Below are 27,798 nucleotides of genomic sequence, written 5' to 3' on the forward strand. Positions count from 1 at the left end.
CCTAAGAAAAACACCTACATTCAAGTGTGTTAAATTCAAGTGAAAACTTTAATCCTAGTATTTCCAAGTAGTCTTATGCTCTAGCTTGTAAACTTGAAACGTTCATCAATGTTTTTTGCATTCAAACAGAAATCAGTAACAATGTGCCAGTTCAGCACAAGGATTTTCAAATCTGTTCCTTTATATAAAGTTTGGTACTCAACACTTGAGTAAATACTTTCATAACCAGTTAGGTGTCTCACCAGCCATTTGTATATGTGCAGTCATCTATTAGAAACAAAAGAAATTAGCAACGATGTGATCACACATTAAAAATAAGCTCACAGTAAGTTTCAACTCCTATGCCTGCTTAACATTCTTCTGAATTAATAGCGATATCCATCTTAAATGCATTAAAGTTGAAAGTACCACCCACAGAAGCAGCACATGTGTGAGAACTCCATTTTTGGAAATGTCAACTCTTAGGACAGTCCTGCTATAAGAGATGGAAATCCACAGCATTAGCAAATCAATCCTGCATATTTGGGACAGGTAGATCTTGTTTTTTAAGACAAACAATTCTCTCTGTATCTCAAAAATGACTTTACTTTTATATAAGAGGTATCATCCAACATTGCTATCTTTATCTCACTTCAGTGTGATGCTTTTGCAATTAATAAAACTCCTCAAATACCTTCTATAGATTTTTTTTTGGCATGCACAGAAGACGGTGCTATATCCATAGTGATATTTAATAACTGCAAAAACATGTTGTCACTAAAATAATGGATGGAATTTGACTACGATGTTTATATTTACTGTCATCCTCCTTGCTAAAAAAGGATTGATGCTACTACTCTAACAACTTCCTAGAAACAGCAAAATAAAGAGTCTGGAAAATCCAAATGACTTAAGCATTGTAAGTCTCAAAGGAAACTTTAAAACTTAAGTAAACTCAGAAATTCTCTGATTACAAATCCTTGTACAGATTATTGCAAAACTAATAAGTACTGCATCATTTGCTGTGCATTTTTACACTGAACTAAGCATGATAAATTCAGTATTATGTTCACTTTCCCCCTGAAGAGAATGAGTACAATCTGCGACTTCATCACGAGTAAATCATACAAACTCAGGCCATATAACGTGTAACAAAACATGGAAACATTTTAATATTTCAACTGGCAAATGGCTTCAAGCAAGTTCTTTTTTGCCAAATCTTCCTCCTCTATTCTTAAATACAATTCTTGAAACATATAAACATTTAAAACAACTCTTCAAGACATTACCCCTTCAAGGTATTTAACATACAATCATACATTTGCGCTTTCTTTTTTGAGAAAGGTGAGAAACCAGGGACCTAAGGACTAAGTAGGTTAAGAAAAGGAAGAGGAGAGGCAGAAGGGCACATCATCTCACACTGATACTGGCAGTAAAACTTTTATAAAATTAAGGACAACTTTTTGGTTTCATTAATTTTTCTGGAACATATATTCCCTCTTTTTTCCCTTTCTTTAGAAACACATACACTCTTACCTAGAAAGAAGGCACAGGAACAGTAGAAAAATTAGGACTACAGTAGAAAGAAGTTCAGGATTTGAACAGTATCTAACTCTAGCTTTTTCAATAACTCTCAGGGAGTGATATACAATGGAAGCTACTGAACTACAAAATACTAGTGAATATCCAGTGGAAAAACTAAACACACTCCCCAAGACAGTCTCATCAACCACAGACCTATTTCCCTCCACATGGGAATCTAGCCAATGCTCCAAGCTGGCCAAGGAACATCCTGCAGTTTTGAGTCTTGCCTTTAGAAAAAAGAAAATTACCACACTCATATCCGTAACACCAAAAAAACCCCCAATACCAACAAACCCAACCCAGTAAGATCCCTCATATTTTCCTCAGGAGAAAAGAAGATACCTATATATACAGTAAACTTTGGAATAAAGAACTGACAAGAACTAGAAACACTATTAGTATCACAGTGGGATACCTCCCAAAAGCCTAGAAATATGAATATTCTATACATACACATACATTTTCAATAGCTTTCCCGGAAGGAAGTTTTTAGGAATGTTAATTCAGTTATGCAGTTATCATGTCCAGGGAATGCCAACATGATGATGAATGACATGTCACACGCAAAAAACAAACAGATGAATCACTTTTTCAGGAAAACAGGCTCTTATTTTGTTCACCTATCCAGGAATATTAAATATATTAAAAAAACCAAGTGTATTTTTCATTTTTTTTATATATATATATAGATAGGTACATACACACACATATATATGTAAAAAAAGTGAGAATACTGGAAAAACATTATGTAGTACTCTGCATTTGATATACTGTATTATTTTTGGACCTTGCAAATATACTTTTTTAATGACTTTGCTCTAAAAGAAGGGACTTTCTAGCTCAGATTACTTGGACACTCTTACTGTTTACTCTTCCATCTTTTTTGTAAAGTCAGAAGAGATTTCCCTGAGAACTTCAAATAAATAAGATATCCAGCTGCACAAACACTATACATTCTGTTAGATTACTTTGGCTTCCTAAGGAATATTTTACTTTCTCTGAATGTAAATGATTAAAGAGAATCCATCATATGAAACTGATTGGTGAACTGTTTAAAGTGGTATGGCACCTCTTCAAAGATGATATAGAAAGAAATGAAAAGACTATGTTATGATAAAGCATCTCAGATATCCAAGGAGTTCTAGGGAAACGTTAATGTAACTAAGCACTGCATCCCCCAATTAAGAAATAGTATTTAAATGATAGTTCCATAAAATAGGTTCTACACTGCATTCTTTTTTAAACAATTTGATATTTCATCTATTCTAAATGCGGCCAATAAAAGCTTGGGGTTTCCTGAACATCTGTCCATTCATAAACAGCAACTTCAAAAAAATGTAAGGAAAGATAAACCATGTTCTAGAATCCGCAAAATTTAGATTGCTCTGTGAGTTATGCTCACAAAATGACAAGGGCTAACAATGTTCAATTATGTAATTTCATTATTTTTACCATTTACCATTTTAAATTTGGGCACAGGATTTTAACTTCTAGAGGTCAAAGAAACAAAAACTAAACTTTGTCCAAAAACCTTGCTTTTGCTGAACTTTAGATGTGTGGATCAGCAGCTCTATATCCTAAAGAGCTATCTAGAAGGCTTAGTATCAGCAGGTACGTATGTGCATATAAAAGACAAGGAAGAAAGAACTGCGAGGAGATAAGAGAGGCACTATTGCCTGATTGTCACATCAAGTGACATGGACAAGAAGGCCTCAGTTCAAAGTTTAGTGATACAGGAGGAGTCTGAATTTGATTCCTCATCATTTAAGGAATAAACAGCAGATTTACATTTTAAAAAAATCATAGCCAAAAATTATTCAGTTCGTGGAATCAACTCAGTAAGAAACTTGATTTAAGAGAAGAAAATTGAGAAAGTGAAAAGCACACTAATGAAGCACAATTACTTCTTACAGTCATTCGTTCAACCCCCCACCCCTCCATCATTAAGGTCTTGTCACAGCTTCTAAAATTTGGCAGATGGCAACAGTTTGAAGTGGAACCCAGATTTGCCATCTTACATCTTAATCCACATGGGATTTGTTTTTCGCAGATCATATCACTCATAGCACTGTAATTTCAATAGCTGAAAATACTTGGTTCAACTGAAGTGTCTTGTATAATTTGTGTTTGGCTGTGCTCAATTTACTTGCTAGCTGTACAGCATACTAGCTATGTCTGTCCAAAAAGTTAAAAATCATTAATTAAAAAGAGTTTTTAGGGACTACTTTTTTATAAAAAGTTATTAGAAACTCATTGCTAGCTAAAAACCTCAAGTTTTATCACTAGGAGTATTTGAGACTATCTTTCTAGAATGCTAGCAACAGATCATTGGATCATTATAAATGAACTACAGCGCATTGACTCTGCTTTTGATTACAGTTAAGTCATTCATAAAAATGTTATCTCTATTACTCTTGCTATTAAAGAAAATGAATAATCCTGTGATATATGTGCTAGCTGGTAACTAAGGAGGTCTGGATCCTACTGTGTTATTTACAACAAACTGTCTAAGTGACCTTGCTCAGGCACACAAATGAGAAACTGTGGGGTCACAGGCAGGGTTGAGTCACCTCATCTGCAGTGACTGCAACAGGAGGGCTCTGGGGTGCAGCGAGGGGCACCCAGAGTGCTCTGCAACAAAGCAAAAGGCAACGGAGGACTTTGGGGCACACTTGCATTTGATCTTCAGCAATGCATGGTTATTTCAGCCAGCAATTTCCACTGCTAGTTAGGCTACAAAGTCATCAAAGATTAAACTCTTGTTAGGCAAAAAGTACAGAATTATTTCTATGAAAATCCCTTTTGTCTACGGGACCTTCTTAAATTATTAATATAACAATATACTAGCATAATCTGAAGACTGTTTAAGAGTGGGCGAAGGAAGACCAGTAGCAAAGATAAGAATTACTACCTTAGTTTGGACATACATTAAGACCACCTAGGCCGGCACATATCATAAAACTGTTTTAGACCATAGCTGCCATTTTGCTAAGTTAACAGCCACATGTTTGCATTAGCACCAAATAAATGCATGAAAAAAAGTAGAGGCAATCTGTTTCAGTTTTTAAAAAGATCTTCAAGACATTTAAGTTCACTTCCCTGTTTATACAGGAAATCACTAAATTTTAACCTAGATTATTCCCAGCAAAAGTTACTGTTGTTAGCTAAAGATAGAAAAAGAATATGAACACACAAATTTACTTTTTGGTTTATACAACTCAAGTATGTAATACATTCAGAAAAGTTCCTCACTGTGTATTTTCCCTTACATTCTCTTTCCCAATCTTTTATTTTTAACAAAGCTGTATGATAAATGCTTTGTTGTTTTCTTAGCAATGCTTGTCAAAGAATATTATATTTATGTAAACTACACAAGAAATCTTTTCTTTCTGTGGCCTCAAAACCAGAAGTGTCACAAACCTGTCCATAACCAGAGTTTTAACATTATATCTATGTGGCAAAGTAGCATACACCCACTTTTAAGAGAGAAGAACATATTTCTAATCAGTCAGGAGAAGGAAGGGAGGCCAAAAGGTTGTACATATAAATCCAGAATATTATCTAGTGCTGCTATTAGCTATTTTCTTCCCTGACAAAACAGAATAAAAACATGAAAATATTTTTTCACAGAGCACTGTGAAATTACAGACTCCCATAAGGAGAACCCTTTTTTTCCCCACAAACTTTAAATTTTCATCCTACTTCCACATCTCTTTGTAATACTTGACACTGAAACAAAGAATACCCATACAGCAATATGCAAAATAAATGCAAACGCAAAAATCAAAAAACCCTCAGAACCTCAGAATTCAAGCATTTTGAAAGTACTGAATTTCACTACCTAAGCACATAAAAAAATCTTTTTTTACAGTCTCTTCAAACTCAGAGCTCTAAATTTTAGTCATCTTTGCCCATGGAAAATCGATACCTTACTTGTTTTCAGTTATTGCAGTAGATAATCAATTTTTGCAGCAAATAAAACAAATGATGATGTTTCAGTATGAGAAAGATCTCAAGAACACTACCACAAAGATGAGGCAAATTCCTAATAACAAGTATAGTAGTGACATAAAAAAACAAAGGTAAAGGGACAAAAAAAGGCTAAATATCCTGTTCAGCTGTTTCTGTCAGACTGCAACATCTTGCCTGTCACCCAAGCACCTCAACACTCGTAATGCAACAGAAATTTCCTTCCTTATGGTTTCTCAAATACATTCTGAGCAGATCAATGCGGCGTAACACCTCAGAGACACCATGGCACTTCAGCTGCAGTTTAGCTCTGCAAGTGATGGTGAGTAAAAGAGAAGAAATAAGAATAAGGAAAAAACAGGAACTTGAAATCTTCTTTGGAGGACTGCAGAAGAACACAGGAGAAAAGTACACTGAAGGAAAGTCTGGGACTTTCAGGCAAGAAATAAATTATGGCTACATCATATCAGAGTGCAAAAATAAAATGGATTTACTCTTAAAACTTTTTGTTAAGACTCATCATTTCATTAGTAATGCAGTTTATACCCACAAATCCAATACCCCCCCATTATTCAATAGGAAGGTCAGTTTCTAGACGGTGTAACAATCTAAGTCAAAAAATGAAAATAACTGAATGCAAGACTGACTTTCTGCAAGTTTCAGAAAGACATATACTGTTCTATGCTGTTAACTACCTATGAAGCCAATCTTTTTCAGATTTCAGGCAGGAGACAATGAGTTAGTAGAAGATTAGCATTTGTAGGCAATTCAGACCTGTATGCAGACATTCCACAAGGTGTATGTATAGCTTTCTAACCCAAGAAAGCTTTTTCAGGCTGAAAAATAGGGAAATATGCTTTTTAATTTCAAATTCTAATTTAATTACATGTAATATAAAACATTATGGACCAAATGTTTCCCTGCCTTGCAGCCCACATACTTGGCAGGGTATTCTGAAATTTTGCAAGGATCTAGGGGGAGAAAAAGAAATTCCTTACTTCCTCCACAAAACTATAGGACATAACAGCGCTGCTCCACAAACAGCTATGGGGGTGTGTTGGACACAGCAAATTCCATGGCCATTGCTCCCCCCCGAGCACTGCTCTGCACGCTGAGACCCTGAGCTGTTCTGTTTGGCACATGGACAGGTTTTCATAAAGACTTTCCATTCCTGTGGTGTAGGTTATGGGGGATGGATTTAATTTGCCCTCATATTTCATGCTACATTTATTTTAGCAGGAAGTTAAAATATGTATCAGTTAAATGTAAGTTTGATAATAAACTAGCTTATATTACATTTTATTACTAGATAGGACACAGAGATTCTAAGTGCATAGAAGAATTTTTGCACCATCCTTCCAAAATGATTAACAACTACTTTGGAGGCATTTCTTTACCATCCTATTACCACCTGTCAAAATATTCTTCCACATATGCCTTCTTTGCTTTTACCCAATTCAGTCAATTTTAAATAACAGTATTCTGAAAGGAAGCATATGCTATCAGGGTTCAAAAAAATAACTGTCCTTCCATGTTACTAGAGGTACAGTTCACAAACCTGTGTGTTGAAAAAGACAGCTGTTGCTAAGCATCTCTTTAACATTTACGCTTTAGGCACGAATCCATAAAACAGGAGAATTGTATATGTGATATATACACTCTCTACAACAACTGCTAATATCCAGTAGATAGTTAGTCCCCTCTCACTCTCCCTTCCTCTTTCACTTCCTGCCCAAAACTCAATTTGAGAAAAGAAACTGCCATTTTGATCAAATCTAAACTCTGAGGCTCTTTTCAAAAAGGACTGCCTGCTGCTTTTCAAGAAACCCCACTGCCTTTTCAGGAATGTCTTAGGGAGGAAATACAGGCCAAATTCTACTCTGAAACACGCACATACCCACCCTGCCCATGACTGCTCTTGGACTTGAACATGCACAGCTGAGGGCAGAATTTGGCCTGAACTGTGAATTCGGTAATGGAAGCCAACATCAACTCAACACAGCCCACACAGATCTTTGGACAGCAAAAAATGTTTACTTAGGGAAGGAATACTATCCCCAGCTCTAAGGTTTATTCCAGCTTCTTTAGCAAAGAACAGGGGAGAAAGAGAAGAGATGATGAGACTGCAGGGCCTCTTTTAGGCTTCTATCAAAAGCAAACAGATGTGATCATTAGGTAGAAGCAAGTCACTCCTATAGATACAGATTCATTTCTTGCCAGAACAGCATTTCTGAGTTGATGCTAGGCGTGAGCGCAAATCATCACATGAAATTTAAATTTAGACACTTCCAACGTATGGCAAAAGTAAAACCAGTGAAGCAGTTGTAGGCACAGGGGTTTCCTCCTGCCCATATGAGCGTTGCAATACATGCCAACTGCCTAAACACTCCTGGGATAATATTAGAATGACAAGAATTGATTGTTTTATGTAAAACTAAGACGTGCAGAAGACTTTGGGGCCCTTAAAAATATTCCTTATAATTCTCAATAGCAAATACTTTAAATACAAAATCCATTTCTGAAAAGCTACTATCTTTGGGGGAGGAGGGAGAAATCGCAGAGCAGTTCAAGTATCAGTCTCTTACACAGTGAAAAATTAGGGGCAGAATGGTCTTCCTGCAGCTAATTGGCTGTTTAAAGTTGACAGGTTGAGCTCTTCTAGTTTTAATTTATATCTCAGCAACAGAACCAATGTTTTATTCCCAACCATTAAGAGGGGGTAACACATCTGCTAAAACTCTAGCACAATGGCTGGCTTTGCGCTGCAACAGGAAATGTAACCCAATAGTCTCAGAACTTCTACAAACCCTAGCCATTTCTTAATGTAAAAGGATTTGAAAATTCAGTTCACTGAAACATCTGTTAAGCTCTTGCTACTCTAACACATGATATTCTTTCTGCTCTGTTACCTGCCAACAAAAATATTTGGTTCTATGTAAGACTATCACAAGTGTGTGATAACGGCACTCTGCTTCTAATTTTATATGCCATTGTACACTCACAAAATCATCTGGGGGTGACACTAGAGAATATACTCAGTTTAAGCTCAAAACTTACAATAAATGCATTTAATTTTAATCTTGTGTGTAAATAGTAACAAATCAGATGGGTTCTGAATGACTAGCATTAATTTTAAACAAAAGAAACAACTTAGTCAAAGTGTTCTTGAGCCAACTTTCAAGAAGAGAGAGAAAAGGAGAGAGCAGGGGGGAGAGAGAAGGAGAAAAAGAGAGCAAAGGAGCACAAAGGGGGTTTGGGGGGCAAATAGAAAAAAAAGCCCAAGGAAACAAAACCCTAAAGCCTTAGATCAAACCAGCTAAGCATATGTGTGGCCTACGCAGTTACTTTCAGAGCTTCTCTTCCAATCTGTTATTTACAGTGGCCACTTGTTTCAATTTACATTTAATTATATTATAAGCTTCTCCAATTTACTGAGTAACTATGGTAGGTAAAGTGGTAAGTAAAAGAGAGGCCCTTTGAACATTAGTAGAGCTACAGTTACTACAATAATAAAATGGTAATTTATTTGCAACTATTGCTTTCTACAAAAAAAATACTTGTTCTCCATTTCTGTCTAGCAAATCCTTGTAGATTTTAGAACTTGAAAGAGGTGGGTGGGAAAAAAGGAATAGTCTTTCAGTTTCCAGTGCTCTACTTAACAAAAGTACTTCCTGTATACCTGTAACCATCAGTGATTTAAATATTGTGTTATGTTTCAAAAGCTGACCAGACAGCTCTCTGTGATTCAACAGAAAAGTTCACTATAACAAGGAAAAACATACCATAATTTTTATGCTGTAGTCACTCATAAAACAGGTTTGGAAAATGTGAAGTTGCATTTCTTCTTGCAGTAAGGTATGACCATTTACAGAACAAATAAAATTATGCCTCTAAAAGCCTCACACTTGAAAGACAGACAAACCCTATGTAAGTATGTTTGTTCTTTTAGGAAAACCAGATTCTAAGTGATCTGCAAACCTTTTCTTTAAGCAGAAACTTAAAATAGTCTGACTTCAACAAGTGTCCTAGTTACTGAAATTAAGTCACCGTAGTCGCAGCAAGTAACAGAAAACAGGTAAGTAAGAGTGTGATATTAGAATACTGATTCTCAGTGCTTCAGGGAATCAGCTAAAACTGAGCAGCCACCAGCAGTGTTTCCTCAGCTAAATTCTGTCATGCTGAATATCCCAAGTACCATGCGCCAGAGGCTGCGTGACCTCTCCCCAAAATGACAATTCACAGTATGCAATAACGTGCATTTCTGAAGAAAATATTACATCCTCATCAACCAAAGTGGAGCTATTAAACTTTCAAGAACTGAACAACTACATTAAAAAATATATATTTCAGATACACAATGTGTATTTCTTCATTGTTGGAAACAAAACAAAATAATTACTAAACTGTTACGATTTCTAGTAAGTAAACTTTAAATAGATGATTTTATAAGTACCACAGAAAATGATGACAACTAAGTCAAAGGCATGAAGACTAATTTCTCAGTAGCAACTTGCAGTCAGGACAAAACGTAAGAATTATACTGTTCTGGAAAAAACTAGTAGGGAAACAAATGTATTTTCTAATTTTCTCCTGCATCTAGCTTCAAAGTTTCCAAAAGAGCTGAAACTGTGAGTGTTATTCTGAGCTATCCACCACTCTCAGAACATCTAGTAAGTCTGTCTTTGTGAATACAAATTAAAGATGTAATTATTTTTTATTAACAGCTTTTACTACAATAATACGAAAAGGCCCCAGTTAGAATCAGGTATGTGCAGCTGCACTCTGTGTGTGCGTATATATACGCATATATGTGCATGTATCTCTACAGACTCCAGGAACCTCTGTGGTGCAAAACATAGTAAAGAGCTTTAAAGTGGCTCCAGAAGGATTAGGCTCTCCACGTACGACAATGCTGCAGCACTTAAAGCTACTGCCTTGGAGATCAAAACTGGTACAGGCATATCTGCATGGCACCCTGCCTGAACTGATAAACCTTACCTCTCTCCACACAACCTTGGCACGGATCTCTCAATTCCAGTTATGGACCCAGCTCAGCTGCAACTACTTTAAATGCTGCTGCATCATGCTGCATTGTGCAATGCAGACATCCTTGCAAAACACAGGAACGTACAGTTCAGAACCTTGGGACTGCAGCTTTAAGCTTTAAGATAGACACCCAGTATTCTGACCAAAACACTCATCTAAACTCTGGGGTGAGCTGCCACAGAAATCCTGAGAGGAAGCCCACAAAAAGATCCTCAACAAAGTCTATTCCAGGTTGGTGACAGCACAATCCCTAAAAAAGGAGAAGCAGCAGATCAACCCCCTGCGGCAGGGAGGTTGGACTAGATGACCTCTAGAGGTCCCTTCCAACCCAAACTATTCTATGATTCTATGATTCGCTCCCTACAAATCATAAAATAGGAAAACTCTTATGCTGAGGATGTTGAGAATTTCAGCTTAGCTTGTTTCCATACCCAGGAAGGGGCACTTTTCTAGTTTTACTGGCAATTGAAACATTGGTAAGCTTCAGGGGAACATAACAATTCATATCAGAATATGAGTTATAAACTGATGCTTACACTCAACCCATACCCTCCGTCATAATACTCAAATAACCTCAGTGAAATGCATACAAACACAGAAGGACTTACTGAAGTGACTGGGCTTGGACTAGAGTGCACTATTATTCAGTACTATATTTTGTATTCTCTTTTATGTACTACCCAGAAATAAATAGATACTATTAAAAAAATCTATCAATTGTTTTAAAGAATTCAAAATGAACGTCAGTGTTTTATTTTTTTCCTTAGAGGATGAGATTATCTGAGCAACAAACACAAAAGGTTCCTTTGTGAAAATATGTCAGAGCAAATAAAGCTAACAATTCATAAAAGTTCCACAGACTGGATCCTTTTCACAGGACGTTGATAACATTCACTTACCCATTCTCAGGAGAACGTCAAGAATTTGTTTTATAAACTATCCCTAACACAGCAGAGGCATGATTTTAAAGGTCCTGGTCAAAAAACATGCTGTTGAAAGATATTATTACTTGTCCCAAGGTGCCAGAATGCTCACTTAACAATCTCATGGACATAAATAGGTTTTGCATATGTACAGGCTGCAAACTGCAGGCAGAGGTTAGAGGTGTGAAGCCTCTCCTGATTGACACACTGTCAGTGCACCACACTAGAGTGTTTGTATTTTTGCTCCACGGGTCTTACTGGAGATCCAGTATTGTTCAAGAAGCTGTTCATTTTTGGACATGTAAGCAGAGTTTTAAACACTATAAGATGTGTTTTCCACTTACATTAACCCAGTACAAATTAAGATTAATTTCATTATCTCAATGATAATGAAATTTACAAGCAAATCTTTTTTTGCAGCTATACATACAAGTTCCACCACTGATTTGCTCAGCTACTATAGGTTATGCGGTAGATTAAGCTACTTAAGGATGGATCCCCCTGCCTCAACAATTCCTTCTCTGCTCTTTTTCAAATAAAACCAATTAACCTGGTCTGTATCACAAGCTCAGGGAGACAGTAAGTTACATTACACCACAACCGCTCCTGTCAGTTGTGAAGTCTTCTGTAAAAGGGCCCTAGTTTGGGCTTGAACAAATTGCCATGGCTAGATGAGTTCTGCAGGGGTATGAATCTTTTTATTTCCCTGATTCGTAGCTGCAAACATTCAAGGGAGACTCCCTCTCCCTGCCCCCCTTTTGGGAATACCCTTCTTTGTCAGTGAATAAGGGATGAGAAACAGTCAATAAGGCTAAAGGAAGCCTCTTCTCAATTAAGTAAAAGTCATCCTCTGCCTAAAAAAAGACTTTGGACTCTTTATAAATAACCTGGGTCAGAGGTTCAAGGGGTAAGAGTAACCCCCCCAAGCCCTGGAGATGCTGCGAAGTCTTATATAATGACGCCTCACAATGTTGGCTATGAAAGAACTCAGTAGCCTTTCATTATGTCATGGTCCCAGTCCAAAGTCCTATGGAGACAAAGGGAAAACACCCATTGCCCTCAGTGCTTTCTAAGAATCCAGAAAATTGTTGGGTTGTTGGGTTTTTTTAAAATATGAATGAAGGTACTTTTACTACTGAAAGCACTTTCCCTCAGCCATTGATAACGTCTGCAGTATCTTTTCTAACTAGGGCATCTGTTTACATAAAAAATGCAGTCAAGAATATTCCACTTAAAAACCAAAGCAATTTTTTTGATGGTTTACGTATACTGAGCACAGAAATAACTCTAAACTATCCCACACCTAAGGTGTACAACTACCTTAATCACAAGTGAAAATCACATATTCAAACAATGAAGTCATGCACTCCATCTAACAAGGTAGCTTTACTGAAGATTGACAAAGTTAAGCTAAAATGGCTGAAGAATCCTCTTCTACAGCGCTACCTTGGCACGATGTTTATCATTAAAATCAGGGTCATAGTTATAAAAGGCAATAGGTCAAAGCAGATACATACATCTGGATTTTTATAACTTTACTCCCCTGATTTGAAAAATGAAGATGTGTAAAATACAGTAAGTCATTCACTTACCATGGATTTGGTGAAAGGTCGAGCCAAGGTAAACAGCAGGGTATACACCCACCAGTTACGATGAATGGAGGAGTAAATCATATTTCCAGGATGGACTGAATTAGACGTCACCCCATGGGGAGAAAGGCGTCGGTTCAGCTCGTTGGAGAACAGTATATTGCAAAGCTTGGAACGATTGTAGGCCAACATAGCCCAATACTCCTTCTTAGATGGAGAAAGCAGGCTGAAATCAAGTTTTCCAGAGGAGTCTTTAATTTCTGTAAATCTAAAAAACAGTAAATATGCTTTAGATACCCCAGAGTTAATTTCACTCTCGTTAAGAACATCATAAAATGTAGACAACAGAGTAGAACTTGGCCAGAACCAACATAAACCAGCTTATTTAGCAGTTGAAGGCATCTACTGGAAATTGCCTGAGACCCAAGGAATAGTCCCATATAATATGGCAGTAAAATTACTGAATAATTAGCAAAAGCAAATGATAAATAAAAAAAAGTCAAAAAGGCTTTAATGATTTAAACGCATCGTATGTAACTTATGAATCACTTCATTTTAAATCCAAAAAAAGATTTTGCCATAGATCCATGAAAGCACAATCAACTTGGAGGAAATAATGTAAGATAAAATAACTCTGCATTAGAAGCAGAGAAAACCAGCATCCTTTTATTTCCCCTTCTTCCCTTCCCTTGATTATTTCATCCAGTGTTCACGTACTGCACACTTTCATTTAAGTGTTCAAGTAACTATGGATGAGTCTCACTGCCTCTTAGACTCTTTTTTAGATTAAAAATTGATGAATATAAAGGGGTTATAACCTTGGTAACTTGCCATCAATAGGCTTATATGTTTAAAAGATAAAGGTAAACAAAGCCAAAATGAGTTCTGGCAGAGTATAATGTTTTTAAGTATACCCAAGGCATGGCTGAACACAAATCAAAGTAACTAGTTGATGTTTTTTAATTGGGTCTGACAGAGTCATTAAACACCAGCTGTTTGTTTCTTTCCTTTTTTTTTTTTTAATAACAAAGTAGTGAATGTTCTAAAGACATTTAGATGAAGAAAAGGAAGTTTCCATATAGCATTTTTCCCCCCAAGTCTTACAATTTGATTTATCAATTTACTGGTGTATCTTAATATTAGAAAATAGTACTATATTTAGTTACAGATCTATGTTTCATTCAGAAGAGCTACTAAAAATAAAAAGGATTTAGCAAGCTCTTTTTAATACTCAGAGTTTTCAGAATCAGCTGGGGAGTACAGGGATAAACATAATTATAGTACACACTAGAAAAATGTTTTAAAATATCTTTACTAATTTTGCATCTCATGCCCAGAAATGAAGAGATCAGCTGGAATTTCTACATTCATTCTGTGAGCAGAATTATAATACACTCAGAGAAAAGCAACTACAGTATTTGAACTCAAGAGGAATCCAGGATGTTCTGTATCTTGCAGAATTAGCCCTTCAGTTTCAACAACAAAATTTCTCTTTCATAGTTTTCGATCAGATAAAATACATTTCTGAAATTAACGGGACTATTCTGGGAGGAATTTCCTATATTCATTCCTCAAGTAATCATTTATGACACCAAAAATAATCTATAAATAAAATACTTTGTGTATACTGTATAACGGAAACACGGTGGCATATTTTGAGCCAGTCCTGCAAGTGTGCTTATGTGAGTCAATCTTACTTATGTCGGCAATCTCACTGAATTCAGTAGGATAAGGGCTGTACAATCAAATTAACAACACAGAAATAAAGACAGAAGGAAAGTCAACCTACTTATTATTCTGATTTTAATATGATGTGCTTGAAGTATCCAAAAGCTTAGTTTAAACAGAATTTTCATTTATGCTGAATCCAAAGAAGTAACTAGAAACGAACGAAGAACCAGAGAGGCAAATAAATATTTTGCCTTGGAGCAGTCTAGTATAATATTTTCTGCAAACACGGGACTTTATTTTTCCCCTAACAGGGGGTCTTGACTCCAGCAAAAAGATCCAGCCAAGGTTTATGGAAGTAATTAGATACCAACACTTCTGTTTTACAACATAGTTTAAGGCTCAGAGTTCTCAAGTAGGTCAGAAAGTACTACTACCCAATAATACCTAATGTCTAAACTAACTCCTTACATCAACTTCTTGCCATTAAACAGATTGGGGGGAAAAAGCACAGTTATTTACAGTGAACAGTTTAAGTGTTAAGATATGCCATAATACATGAATTGGACCCCTTAGAAAAAGGGAAATTTACTAGTTGCATTTATTATTTTATTCAAACATAGACTGTTACTTATTTTTTGATAGGCTTCTATAAACCTTGGCTGATCTTACTGAGTTAGCAATGAGCACTTTAAAAAATGTTTTCGAAAACACAGATAAAGATGTCCAGAGATTTGAGCTCTAGTTACACGTAGCACTTAATACAGTGAAAAACAAAGATGTCATTTAAAATACTATCAGAGATACAAACTTACAAAGGGGAACAAGCAGCTGACAATTCAACATAATCTCCCATTAAATAACAGCTCATTTATACATATCCCGTTGTGCCCTCCACATCTGGCAAGTGATTGGAGTTGGCAGATTTATTTCTAGAGCTATCTTGCCTGCCCCGCAGTAGCCTCCCTCACTCCTAACAGGACTCTGCTACTTGCTTTCACAAACCTGGTGTGATTTGCAAAGATAAGGATGTCCAGATTTTGTTACCACCTAATTACTAGACATTTCATGTCTTTTAACACCGGGGAGGATTATTACTGGCATTTTCTATTGCTTCCTTTCATTTCAGCCATCATAAATTTAAAATGGTAAAAGTAAATCTATCTGCAGTGTGTCATTTATACCATAAGCCCCTGTGTTTGGAAGTGATAAAGGTTTCAGCCTGACCCTTGGCTGGTCTCTCTCTACCAGGTCCCTGGGGTTATATTTTATGGAAACATGATTAAAAAAATAAGCTTCATTCTGGGTCACTAAAACATTTCAGAAATATGAGGGAGGGGAAAAAAAAAAAGCACTCACACATTCTTCCTTTTGGTTTGCTAGAGCTGTTACACATGACCAAAAGTGAAATAGAAATCAACAGTAATGTTTAAAGCTGGACATTATAGGTCTAATCCTGCAGTCCCTGAACTAAATCAGAAGGCAGTAAGTGGTTTGTGCCCACTAAAATTCAGAATTGAGGCATGCATTTTGCATAAGGAACTTTATTTAAATCAAATCCATCTTTTCAGTTATTAACACAAACACTACAAGTATGCCTGAAATAAGGCAAACCTCATCAATGTCTTTTTTGCCAACTGTACTTCTCCTGGCATTAGAAAAGAGGAGCATCTAACATTTTAATTAAAAAATTCACCAAAAGAGGCATGGCTAGGTTTCTAATACGTATTAACTACACTACTTCCCATTTTACAATTATACAGCTAATGTCTGCATTGAATTCCCTAATTTCTCATTATAAAACAATTGGATTTCATCTAGCAGTTTTTAATTGCATTGTTTCTCCTGCTAAAATAACTGCACATTCTTCTTGGTAAGATGTTGAAGTTGTTGAATGACAAATCAATATAGGTCATGTCGTTCAGATTTAATCAATTACTATTCCATCTCCTCGCAAAATCAATGAGTGGTCTGAAATGCGGCAAAAATCTGCATTCGTACAAAGAATGATCAAAAAATACCTACATACTGTTATAAAACTAGAACACACTTCATCCAGCAACAGAGCCAAATCCAGTAACATCCACAGGCATTAGTAATGCTTCTATTTTTAAAAAGATTATTCAAATGCAAATGCTTTAGAGCAAGGCCTTTCATTTTCAAAAACTTTTGCAGTTCTGCCATAACTGTTTTATGCCCTAAGGATTGCAGATTTCAGCTAAATCAAAGGTAACGTTCACCAACCTGTGTGATTCAGAGGACACTATCACAACCCTAGCAGGAGATGAGCGGCGTAAAACGTCTTCCAGAAGCTGGACAAGATAGAAATGTCCCAAGTGGTTCACCTGGAAGGTGGACTCCAGGTCATCCTCCGTCAAGCACCAGGGAGCACCAAACACGGCAGCATTGCAGATCAGGATGTGAAGAGGCCTGAATAATCAGAAGTATTGAATAAAATCAAGTCAGGAAAAAGAAATCTCAATGAAATACATGTAATTACATTCCTGTGTGAACTGGGGCAAGGTGTGTCTTGGGTGTAGGTGTGAAGGCTTTGGCAGTGGCGTGGCTGCAGGGTGGTTTCTGTGAGAAGGAGCTGCCCCGTGTCGGACACAGCCGGTTCCAGCCGGTTCTGCAGCGGCCCCACCACAGGGCAGAGCTGAGCCCCTCAGCAACGCTGGTGGCACCTCTGGGAAAGCGTATTTAAGAAAGGGCAAGATGCCTTGCAAGAGAGGAGCGAGGGAAAAAAACGTGGAACACAGCAGCGTGAACAGCGTGGTGAGAGAAGGAGGAGGGGGAGGAGGATTTTCCTGCAGCCCAAGGAGAGCCCACTCTGGGGCAGGTGTATCCTGAAGGGCTGCAGCCTGTGGAGAGGACCCAATGCTGCAGCAGAGGAAAAGCGTGAGGAGGAAGGAGCAGCAGAGAGGAGCTGTTGTGTACTGACCACAACTCCCCATCCTCCTGTGCTGCTCAGGGTAGGGGGGAGGTAGAGGAGTTTGGATGAAGGAGTGAAGTTGAGCCTGGGGAAAGGGCAGCGGGGGAGGAGGGAGAAGGAGGTGGTGTTTTAATTTTTGTTTTTATAGAACCATAGAATCACAGAATCATTTAGGTTGGAAAATACCTTTAAGATCATCCAGTCCAACTGTTAATCCAGCACTGCCAAGTCCACCACTAAACCACATCCCTAAGCACCATGGCTTTTCAATACCTCCAGGGATGGTGACTCAACCACTTCCCTGGGCAGCCTGGTCCAATGTTTAACCACTCTTTCAGTAAAGAAATTTTTCCTCATGTCCAATCTAAACCTCCCCTGGCGCAACTTGAGGCCATTTCCTCTCGTCCTTTCGCTTGTACTTGGGAGAAGAGACCAACACCCACCTCGCTACAACCTCCTTTCAGGCAGTTGTAGAGCACAGTAAGGTCTCCCCTGAGCGTCCTCCAGGCTAAACAGTCCCAGTTCCCTCAGCCGCTCCTCCATAAGACTTGTTCTCCAGACCCCTCAACCAGCCTCGTTGCCCTTCTCTGGACATGCTCCAGCACCTCAACGTCCTTCTTGTAGTGAGGGGCCCAAAACTGAACACAGTATTTGAGGTGCGGCCTCACCAGTGCCGAGTACAGGGGGACAATCACTAGCCCTGCTGTCCACACTATTTCTGATACAGGCCAGGATGCCATTGGCCTTCTTGGCCGCCTGGGCACACTGCTGGCTCATGTTCAGCCGGCTGTCGACCAGCACCCCCAGGTCCTTTTCCGACAGGCAGCTTTCCAGCCACTCTTCCCCAAGCCTGTAGCGCTGCATGGGGTTGTTTGACCCAAGGGCAGGAACCAGCACTTGGCCTTGTTGAACCTCATACAATTGGCCTGGGCCCATCGATCCAGCCTGTCCAGGTCCCTCTGCAGAGCCTTCCTACCCTCGAGCAGATCAACGCTCCCGCCCAACTTGGTGTCGTCTGCAAACTTACTGAGGCTGCACTTGATCCCCTTGTCCAGAGAATGAGCCCTGGGGAATACCACTTGTGACCGGCTGCCAACTGGGTTTAATTCCATTCACCACAACTCTTTGGGCCCAGCCATCCAGCCAGTTTTTTACCCAGCAAAGAGTACACCCGTCCAAGTCATCAGAAGCCAGTTTCCCCAGGAGAATGCTGTGGGAAACGGTATCAAAGGCTTTAGTAAAATCCAGGTAGATAACATCCACAGCCTTTCCCTCATCTACTAAGTGGGTCACCTTGTCATAGAAGGAGATCAGGTTGGTCAAGCAGGACCTGCCTTTCATAAACCCATGCTGACTCGGCCTGATCACCTGGTTGTCCTGTATGTGCCGCGTGATGGCACTCGATGATCTGCTCCATAATCTTCCCTGGCACCGAGGTCAGGCTGACAGGCCTTTAGTTTCCTGGATCCTCCTTCCGGCCCTTCCTGTAGATGGGCGTGACACTTGCTAGCCTCCAGTCAACTGGGACCTCCCTGGTTAGCCAGGACTGCTGATAAATGATGGAAAGTGGCTTGGTGAGCACTTCCACCAGCTCCCTCAGTACCCTTGGGTGGATCCCATCCAGCCCCATAGACCTGTGTGTGTCTAAGGGGTGTAGCAGGTCACTAACCGTTTCCCCTTGGATTATGGAGGCTTCATTCTGCTCCCCGTCCCTGTCTTCAGCTCAGGGGGCTGGGTACCCGGAGAACAACTGGTCTGCCTGTTAAAGACTGAGGCAAAGAAGGCATTAAGTACCTCAGACTTTTTCTCATCCTTTGTCACTATGTTTTCTCCTGCATCCAATAAAGGATGGAGATTCTCCTTAGCCCTCCTTTTGTTGCTAATGTATTTATAGAAACATTTTATTGTCTTTATGGCAGTAGCCAGATTAAGTTCTAGTTGGGCTTTGGCCCTTCTAATTTTCTCCCTGCATAACCTCACAACATCCTTGTAGTCCTCCTGAGTTGCCTGCCCCTTCCTCCAAAGCTCATAAACTTTCTTTTTTTTCCTGAGTTCCAGCCAAAGCTCTCTGTTCAGCCAGGCTGTTGTTCTTCCCCGCCGGCTCATCTTCCGGCACATGGGGACGGCCTGTTCCTGCACCTTTAAGATCATCTTCTTGAAGAATGTCCAGCCTTCCTGGACTCCTTTTCCCTTCAGGACTGCCTCCCAAGGACTCTGTCAAGCAGGCTCCTAAACAGGCCAAAGTCTGCCCTCCAGAAGTGCAAGGTGGCAGTTCTGCTGACCCCCCTCCTTACTTCTCTGAGAATCGAAAACTCTATCATTTCATGATCGCTATGCCCAAGACAGCCTCCAACCATCACATCATGCACTAGTCCTTCTCTGTTTGTAAATAACAGGTCCAGCGGAGCACCAACTTTTGTTTCTCACTATCCAAATCTACTTTAATAAATTAGCCCACCACAACATGTCATCTCAAGATACCTACCAGGGCAAGACCACCATAACAAACTCCGTATGTCCTGAACGTTCAGAACAATAGCAATCAGTGGATGGATGGCTGACATGCATGGGCAGGTCACCAGAAATACCTCAATACTATCACCAGTCTCCCAATTGCTAATCAGGAAACAGTCTCCTTCTGGAGCATTTAGAAAATAAACTTTTCCTAGGGGATGAGCAACTCCTATCACTTTCTTTTGTGGGGTACACATCTATTCATGACATCTGCGCAAGTGGTAGGGGAAAAGTGATTAAGAAATAAAGCCACAATGCAACAAGGCACATGCCCACATGTTTTATACTTCTGCAGCTTGTGACGTATGCTGTCAAAAAATACAAGTTGATAAAGACTGAGCTGGAAAATAAAGACATCCTCCAGAAGCTGTAATCCTTGGTGGAAAAACTGCACACAATACGTATGAGATCCTTAAGACAGAATCCTTCCTTACTGAACTCAGCTAACCCAGTTTAAATAGAAATGCCACGATGAAGGAACTTGAAATGAAGCATTCCTTATTTGCTTTGCAAAGGGTAAGATTCTGCCAAACTAAGCTAGAAAAGAACCTAGACTGTCACATACCGCTCTCATTCAAAAATCAGGTCCAGAAAACTGCAAATTCCTTGATGTCTCCACTGTTATCTCAGGATGCTACACACCTTGCAGCCTTCCCAACCTCCACAGCAAGATCAAGGACAAACACTCTTTCTCTTCTTTCTTGTCTTTTTTCAAATCCTTATGAAACACAGCAAAGACTGGTTCTTGGACCTCAGATGGATCTACATTTGCTAGATTGTTTTATCTCTAAGGAAACCTTGGCACCAATAGTGTATTCTTGTCCTTGAGTCAGAGTCTGATGCAGCAGACCTCAGCAAGCGTACCTGAGCTGAAAACCTCAGACTTGAGAGTCTGCATCTGGCATCTGTGGCCCTGATAAAATTAAATAGGAAAGGTCTCACAAAATAACGACTGTCAAACAAATACCTTTCATTCCTGCACTAACCGTGCACTAATACTGTGATGTCCTAACACCACAATATTAAGATTTGTCACATTTGTTTGTTTAGCCTGTTCCAGCCTATTATGTCTTCACTGCAATTGGCCGAATCCCATGATACAAAATCAACCACCCAACATAAACTGTAATTCTGAAGATAATAAATGAAGCATAACTAGGAAAAACAGCTGCTTGCCCTCTGTTCTATTGCAGTACTTCCTCACAGCCCTACACACAAAAGATGACAGGAGACCCAGAGTCAGATCATTTTTCTACATGGTTGAAAGACACATATACTGCAACTCTGAGCATCTGCAAAAGGAATTCTGGAAAAGAATGTGAAACATGAAGCCCCAGGTTGTCAAACAAACCTAAGCAATTAGATTCCTTCAGGCATGTTTGAAAACCCCAGATTTTGATAGCCCGGTTTTCAAAAAAACATTTCTGGGGGAATCAAATGCACCTTAGCTGAATACTGAAAGAGCTGCATAAACATCGACATAAACAGTAGGCTGTATTTCCTTATTAAAATAAATTTCAACTTCAAGCCCGCTGGGACGTTACCACTGTAGTCTGCTTTAATAAGAAATTAACAATCTAATACCTGTACCTGTGCCAGCTTGGAAAACTTTAACAAAAAGCTTCAGAAGCAGTATGAAACATCTGTGTACTTTGGGAAGCTCATTTTCTGAAGTGATGAATTTCTCATTTGCCTTTTGGTCAGTGACACTTACACGCATATCATCTTCACATACATACTACACCCGCAAAAGAAATTGAAGATAAAGGGGGACTGTCCTTTTAAAGGCAAGGTTCTCTCTTTCTGTTCAAACCAGCTTGCAAAAAAGGCAGTTGTTCTTTTCATCTTTGCAGCCTCACTCAACACAGCGCAAGCAGGCTATTTACTAAGATATGCAGGATCATATTTTTTAAAAGGTACCTGACCTTTTAAGGCATATTTTATTAAAATGTTTTAAACCCGAGTTCATTTTGCCTGTTTGAGATGCATCTGCCAAGAGGAAAACAAAGCCTCACGAAGATTGAGAGTGCGTGTGTGGAAATTTTGGATGATTCATCACCTCTTCCGAAAGTTTATGAAAAGCTCTAGCAAGAATTAATTTACAGATTTGTAAATCTGCTGGGAAAAAGGAACAAGTTTCTTCAACATAGATGCAATTTTTGGTATAAGAGCCTCCTGTATGAGAACTGAGGCACATGAGTACAGCAGTAATACAAGCAATACCATCGCCATTCCCTGCAAAAGCAAATATGGCACTTTTTAAAAAGATCATAACTCTGTTTGATAATTGTCATATGTACTATGAAGTAACAGACCACAGTAAGACAGAAAGGACTCATACATGTACCAAAACTATACTCAACCTATCCAAATTGTAGTATCCTTTGTTAATACTAATTACACAATAACTACCAGAGGCAAAATATGCACTCTATATCTAAATCTGTCAGCTCAATTAATTAAAAAGATGATTCTAGAATTATAAAACTATAAAATGCAGTCACTTTTAAATTGTCAGGGCATTTAATTGGGTTTTATAAAAGAAATAAAATTATGCTTCAGTCCTTTTCATGAGATTTGTATTTTTCAAACAACATTTTGTTCTAATTTTTTAAAGTAAAAGTAATTAAAATTAAAGAGACCATAAAGTTAAAAGCATTTACAATATTCTATTAGAAAAATCTGTGAAGAAATATAAAAATAAGTACAGAGACATTTTAAATTCCTATCATACTGAAAAGGTAATATCACATTCCCTTTTAGAATTCCTTTATTTTTAATTGGCGTTAGTGGCTTTAAATAGTTAAAAACTGATTTCTCTAGAAAACACCACAGAAAAGAAACCTAAAGGGTCGTGTCAATAGATACTGCTGTTGTGCTTCATTTCAGCTCAGAAAGAACCACCTCTCAGATTTGGATCCATGTCCATTAAGCTACCGGTGTCTCTTGTCAGACTGCTAACAAAGGTCCAATTACTGAAAATTGTCATCTAAGTTTTTGTGACCTGGACATTTACACACCAGGAAATTAATGAGATTATCTATGTAACAGCCACCATATAGTTATGAATTTCAGCCACAGATGACAGATTCTAATCTCAATGGTGCAGAGTTCTGTATCACTGAACGTATCATTATGCAGGAACAAAACTTTTAAGATACATGACAATTCACACCACACACCTGGCACTACAGCTTTGCTTTATGACAGGAGTATTTTTAAGTGATAGCAGAACTATGACCTTGATTTCACAAGTTCATTAAAATCATTGCTGCGATCTACATTAGGCTTTCTCCTGAGCCCAAGGAAAAAAAAAATCCCCCCTCAGTTTAAAATAGTTTGTATTTCTATATCAAAGGCACATCTAAAGCCAACAAAAAATGTCAGCAGCAAAGAAAAATTTTCTTTAGTGTTTACTCCTGGTATCGACATTACCAAGCTGCTCCCTCTAACCATGATGCCTATTTGATATTTCTGGAAACACTGTATAGTTAAAACCTCGCAGAGTGTTTTGAAAATTTACCCCTATGTCTCCTCAAAATGTCTTCAGTCAGTGACTTACATCACAGCAAGTGAGCTAACGTGGTCTACCATTACAATTTAAGTATGCACTGGGACTTGAACATGAGCTGCTCCATCATAGCATGTAGTCACAGTTTCTTATCCTTCACAGCATGACTGAGACTTAGGAATACACTGCTTTAACTGCAAGCTATACAGCAATTCTAAAAAACTCTCACCATGCTGGGAAGTGTAGCTACAATTTCGTGAAAGTTAAAAAGCATATAGAATTAACAAGAACATTTTTAATTGTGAATATCTCAGCTGAAAACCATCTAATACCTTGTGCACTTCACAAATCTGTGATACATCACTAACCCTTGCACTAGGCAAGTCATTCAGATCTTTTATGTTGTCCTCAATTCACCATTAGAAGCAACAAAGCAATCCAACTGTTCTGCACTATTTGAAAATACAGTAAGTGAATACATTAGAGATACAGAAATTAAGTTATTGCTATAAATCAGTTAATTATTAAATTTAATAATCAATTTGTTAGCACCTGATGTAAAACTATGATCTGTCAGCAGCCTCCCAAGCTGGCTGCGTGCAGCAGTAGATATTTCCAAGGGAATTAATTACTGATGATTTGCAAAGGTAAGAATAATATTTTTCAACAAATGTAGCCTGTGCACTAGGAGGTTAAACAAACACCACCAAAATGTCAACAGAGTTCTTGGCTTTGGTGTTCTCCCATTTCAAACGTAATGAAATAGTTAACCAGAAATTATGCAAAGGGAATACTTTCAAATCTTCCCATGAAGCAGAATGTCACACCATCTGGGGCACTTCTCAAGTGATTTGAAAAGTTCACACTGTTTGGAATTACACAGAAATTCAACAGAAAAGGCCTCGCCATATCCCCAAAGTCCCATAAGCAACTGTAGACCTATGTCACGGCCGGTAAAGAAGGCAGAGTGTTGTGACTTCTCTTCCATAAAGAAGCAAAGTCACAGCCCACCGAACTTTTCCATCCCATAAATCTGAACACCCATGTTGCTTTCTCTCAAAGTTAGAAAATGGTACTTCCTTCTGTGAGGGAATGCCTATATTCACAAAGGAAATAACCAACACCCAGGCTAGGCTTATAGCTCTCCGGAAAAAGGGAGAGTTAAACAACCATCTCCAGAAATCCCTCTCAGTTTTACAAGCAGCACTGATGGGAAACTGAGCAACGAGAAAATCAGTAACAGTCAGACAGCAGTAGGAAGTAAAATCTAACACCGACCCAAAAATATTTACTTGTTTGATGAAAACAAACAAAAACAAAAAAACCAAAAAGCACTGCTTAACTCTATGAATTTTGGAAACGAATGCCTAATGTCTAACTTCCCTTTTTCTAAAAATATTGACTGAAAAGTCAGCAAAAATACCCTCTAATGCCACCTGTCAGCTGGCAGAATTGTGGATCCTTGTCAGACAGGCTTCATTTTAAGGCAAGCCACTAACACAGGCCTTAGAGCCCTGATGGATGACCTTCTGCTAGAAGCACAGCAAATTCTCTCAAATTCATCCTACTGGATTTCTTTGCAGGATTTGACACTGTTGATCAGCAAATACTTCTGCCCCACTTCCAAGAGATTAATGTGAGTGGACTGAAACTGTTCTGCTTCTTCCTTCATACCAAATACATGGGAATTATTACGAACAGCTGCCCCTATGTCTTCTTAATATATCATCTGCATACTGCCAAATAGGTCAACCATCTCTCAATCATTATTCATTACCTCTATAAAATCTTCAGTATACAATTTCATAAAAGTTTGGAGAAGGAACAGAGGTCTCAACAGATTTAGAACTTAATAGAAAACATCCATTAGTCCTGGTTTTCCCTTTATTAGCTTTTCTTACACATACAGGGGGAAAAAAAACACACCAAAAAAACCCCACATCATCTTACACCTCCAGAAATTAACAAGTTCTCTTCCTTTGAAGAAAAATTCTGTCATTTTAGCTCTAGGGGGACAGAAGAGTTTGAGAGGCCTACTTTTCCTCGTAATGGGGTGCAGAAGCAATTTCAACTATTGTGAAAATTTTGAAGTTGAACTTCTGAAGAGAAATTCAAAACCAATATTAAATAACGAAAGGATTTAAACATTTAAGGTTTTTAAACATTTTACATTAACACTTTAAACATTTCTAATGTTGCCCTCAAACTGACCTTAGTAAAACCTGCACTGCCCAAAGCACCTTCCCTCAAAAATGATCCACACTGGGATTTCTCCTTCCACTCTAGTATGAGTTTCACAAAGACTACACACAAAATAAGAAAAGCAGGGATGAGGTTTAATTTGTGGACATGATCTGTCTCCCACACTTGGCTAATTTATACACTGCAAGTATGGTACGTGATACTAGAAATCTGAGAAATTAGGAACTTTTTAATCTACATTTTCTTATTTAGTATCATCGCATCAGTAAATCACTTTCTTTTGATAACAAACTATTGCTTAAAAATGAAGGTCAAGATTAGTATTTGTACTTGCTTTTTAACTTATAACTACAAGGCAGGATGGAGAAGGAGGAAGAATTATATTTCACAAGCCTGTGGTGGGTTTCCTCCTTCCATTAGGTTCATACCAGGGACTCTCTCACCTTTTGGGGGCCCATTATCCACAGCTCTGAATTTCCTTTTGCATAGCTATAATCTAACACTAAATTTCCTCTGACTGACAGCACACAGTATACTCAGAGTATTGATATTAACAATAGGTATCCGTGCTGCTCTTCCCTCACCTCAATGCCTCCTCAGGACCACATTTCAAACCAAAATCCATCCAAGAAACCACGTTTTCCTTTGTCAAAGTGTTGCATCTTTGCTAGTTCTGTATCCCTGGGGACTCAAAATACTCCGTAAGTATGGATTTTGAAAGTCCTGGGGCCAGGTTGGGGTAGAAGAGGGATAGGATAGGGCTCTACAACTTAATTTCTATATCTATTCAACCTTTAAGCATTTCCATTCTGCATCCTCTTCCTTTTCTCAAGCCCTGGCACAATAAAAGGAGCACTTCGTTCCATTCCTTGCCATGCCTTGCAAAGATATTTTGTTCTGTTTTAAATCTCCCTGATGCTTAGGAGACAGCAGCAATGAAAATATCGAGAATCTGGTAATTTTCATTCAGCAGCTCACCTAAGGACATTCACTACCCCAAAGTGGACACATACATCTTTTTCAAAATCCCAACAGCAAATCATTACTTACACGTATACACAAGGAGTTACAAATAAGCATAAGCCACCTGTAAAGGAACAAATTTTTGCAATAACCATGGAATGATTTATTGTTTCTGCACATACTTCTAAATATACAAATTTCATTTGTACACAGTAAACACTTGTTAGAAAAAAGAAAGCTACAACTCACAAGGAAGGTCAATTACTACTTTTATTACGTATTTGTGATAGTTCCCATTGAAAAGAGCTAACTCCTTGGAAAATGTTTTCGGGACCACGGTTGATCATTCAAACAATAAAACACTTCATGCATTTTGAACATTTCACTTGCCAATGACAACTCCTTCCTCTGTTTTGCCTAGAGATATATAGAGCTGTAATAGAGTTCAGAAAGCCCCTAACAGCTGTGTGCTGCCATTCAGACCTGAAAGATTCCATGTTGTGATAAAAATTAATGTACTTTGACATCCTCTGGGATTTTTGGTGCCTTGGGAACCGCTAATGAAGAAATACAACCTCTTCAAACTATAACACAATTTTTTGGATTCTAAGATTAAGACACATGTGGTATATGCATGGCCTGTCTAACGTCAGCAGTAAGGCTTCCATACCCAAGTGCCAGAAGACTCTGCCTCCATGTGTTTTAATTATCTCCCATAGAAAGCCTTTAACTAAATAGACTAAATACATTTTAATGTATATGCAATTAAATAGCTACTCTTGCCTTATATTTCAGAATTTTTAGAAGACAACATCAATTAAACACACAGATCTTCTTAAAACCCATTAAGCTATAATGCTGCAAAATCCTTGTTTTATTTGCAACAGAATACATTTTAATCAGGCATATTCTTCCTTA

General features: G+C 38.3%; 1 protein-coding gene across 1 annotated transcript in view; it reads right to left on the reverse strand.

The window, feature by feature from the left end:
* WWOX (WW domain containing oxidoreductase) overlaps positions 1-27,798 on the reverse strand; it is a 544,364-nt gene that overhangs the window by 392,942 nt on the left and 123,624 nt on the right. Inside the window, 2 exon segments of the mRNA XM_076349077.1 lie at positions 13,094-13,358; positions 17,003-17,188. Coding sequence (XP_076205192.1) covers positions 13,094-13,358; positions 17,003-17,188 — 451 coding nt within the window.

Source organism: Aptenodytes patagonicus, chromosome 11 (assembly GCF_965638725.1).
Source record: "Aptenodytes patagonicus chromosome 11, bAptPat1.pri.cur, whole genome shotgun sequence".
In the NCBI taxonomy this organism is placed as follows: domain Eukaryota; kingdom Metazoa; phylum Chordata; class Aves; order Sphenisciformes; family Spheniscidae; genus Aptenodytes; species Aptenodytes patagonicus.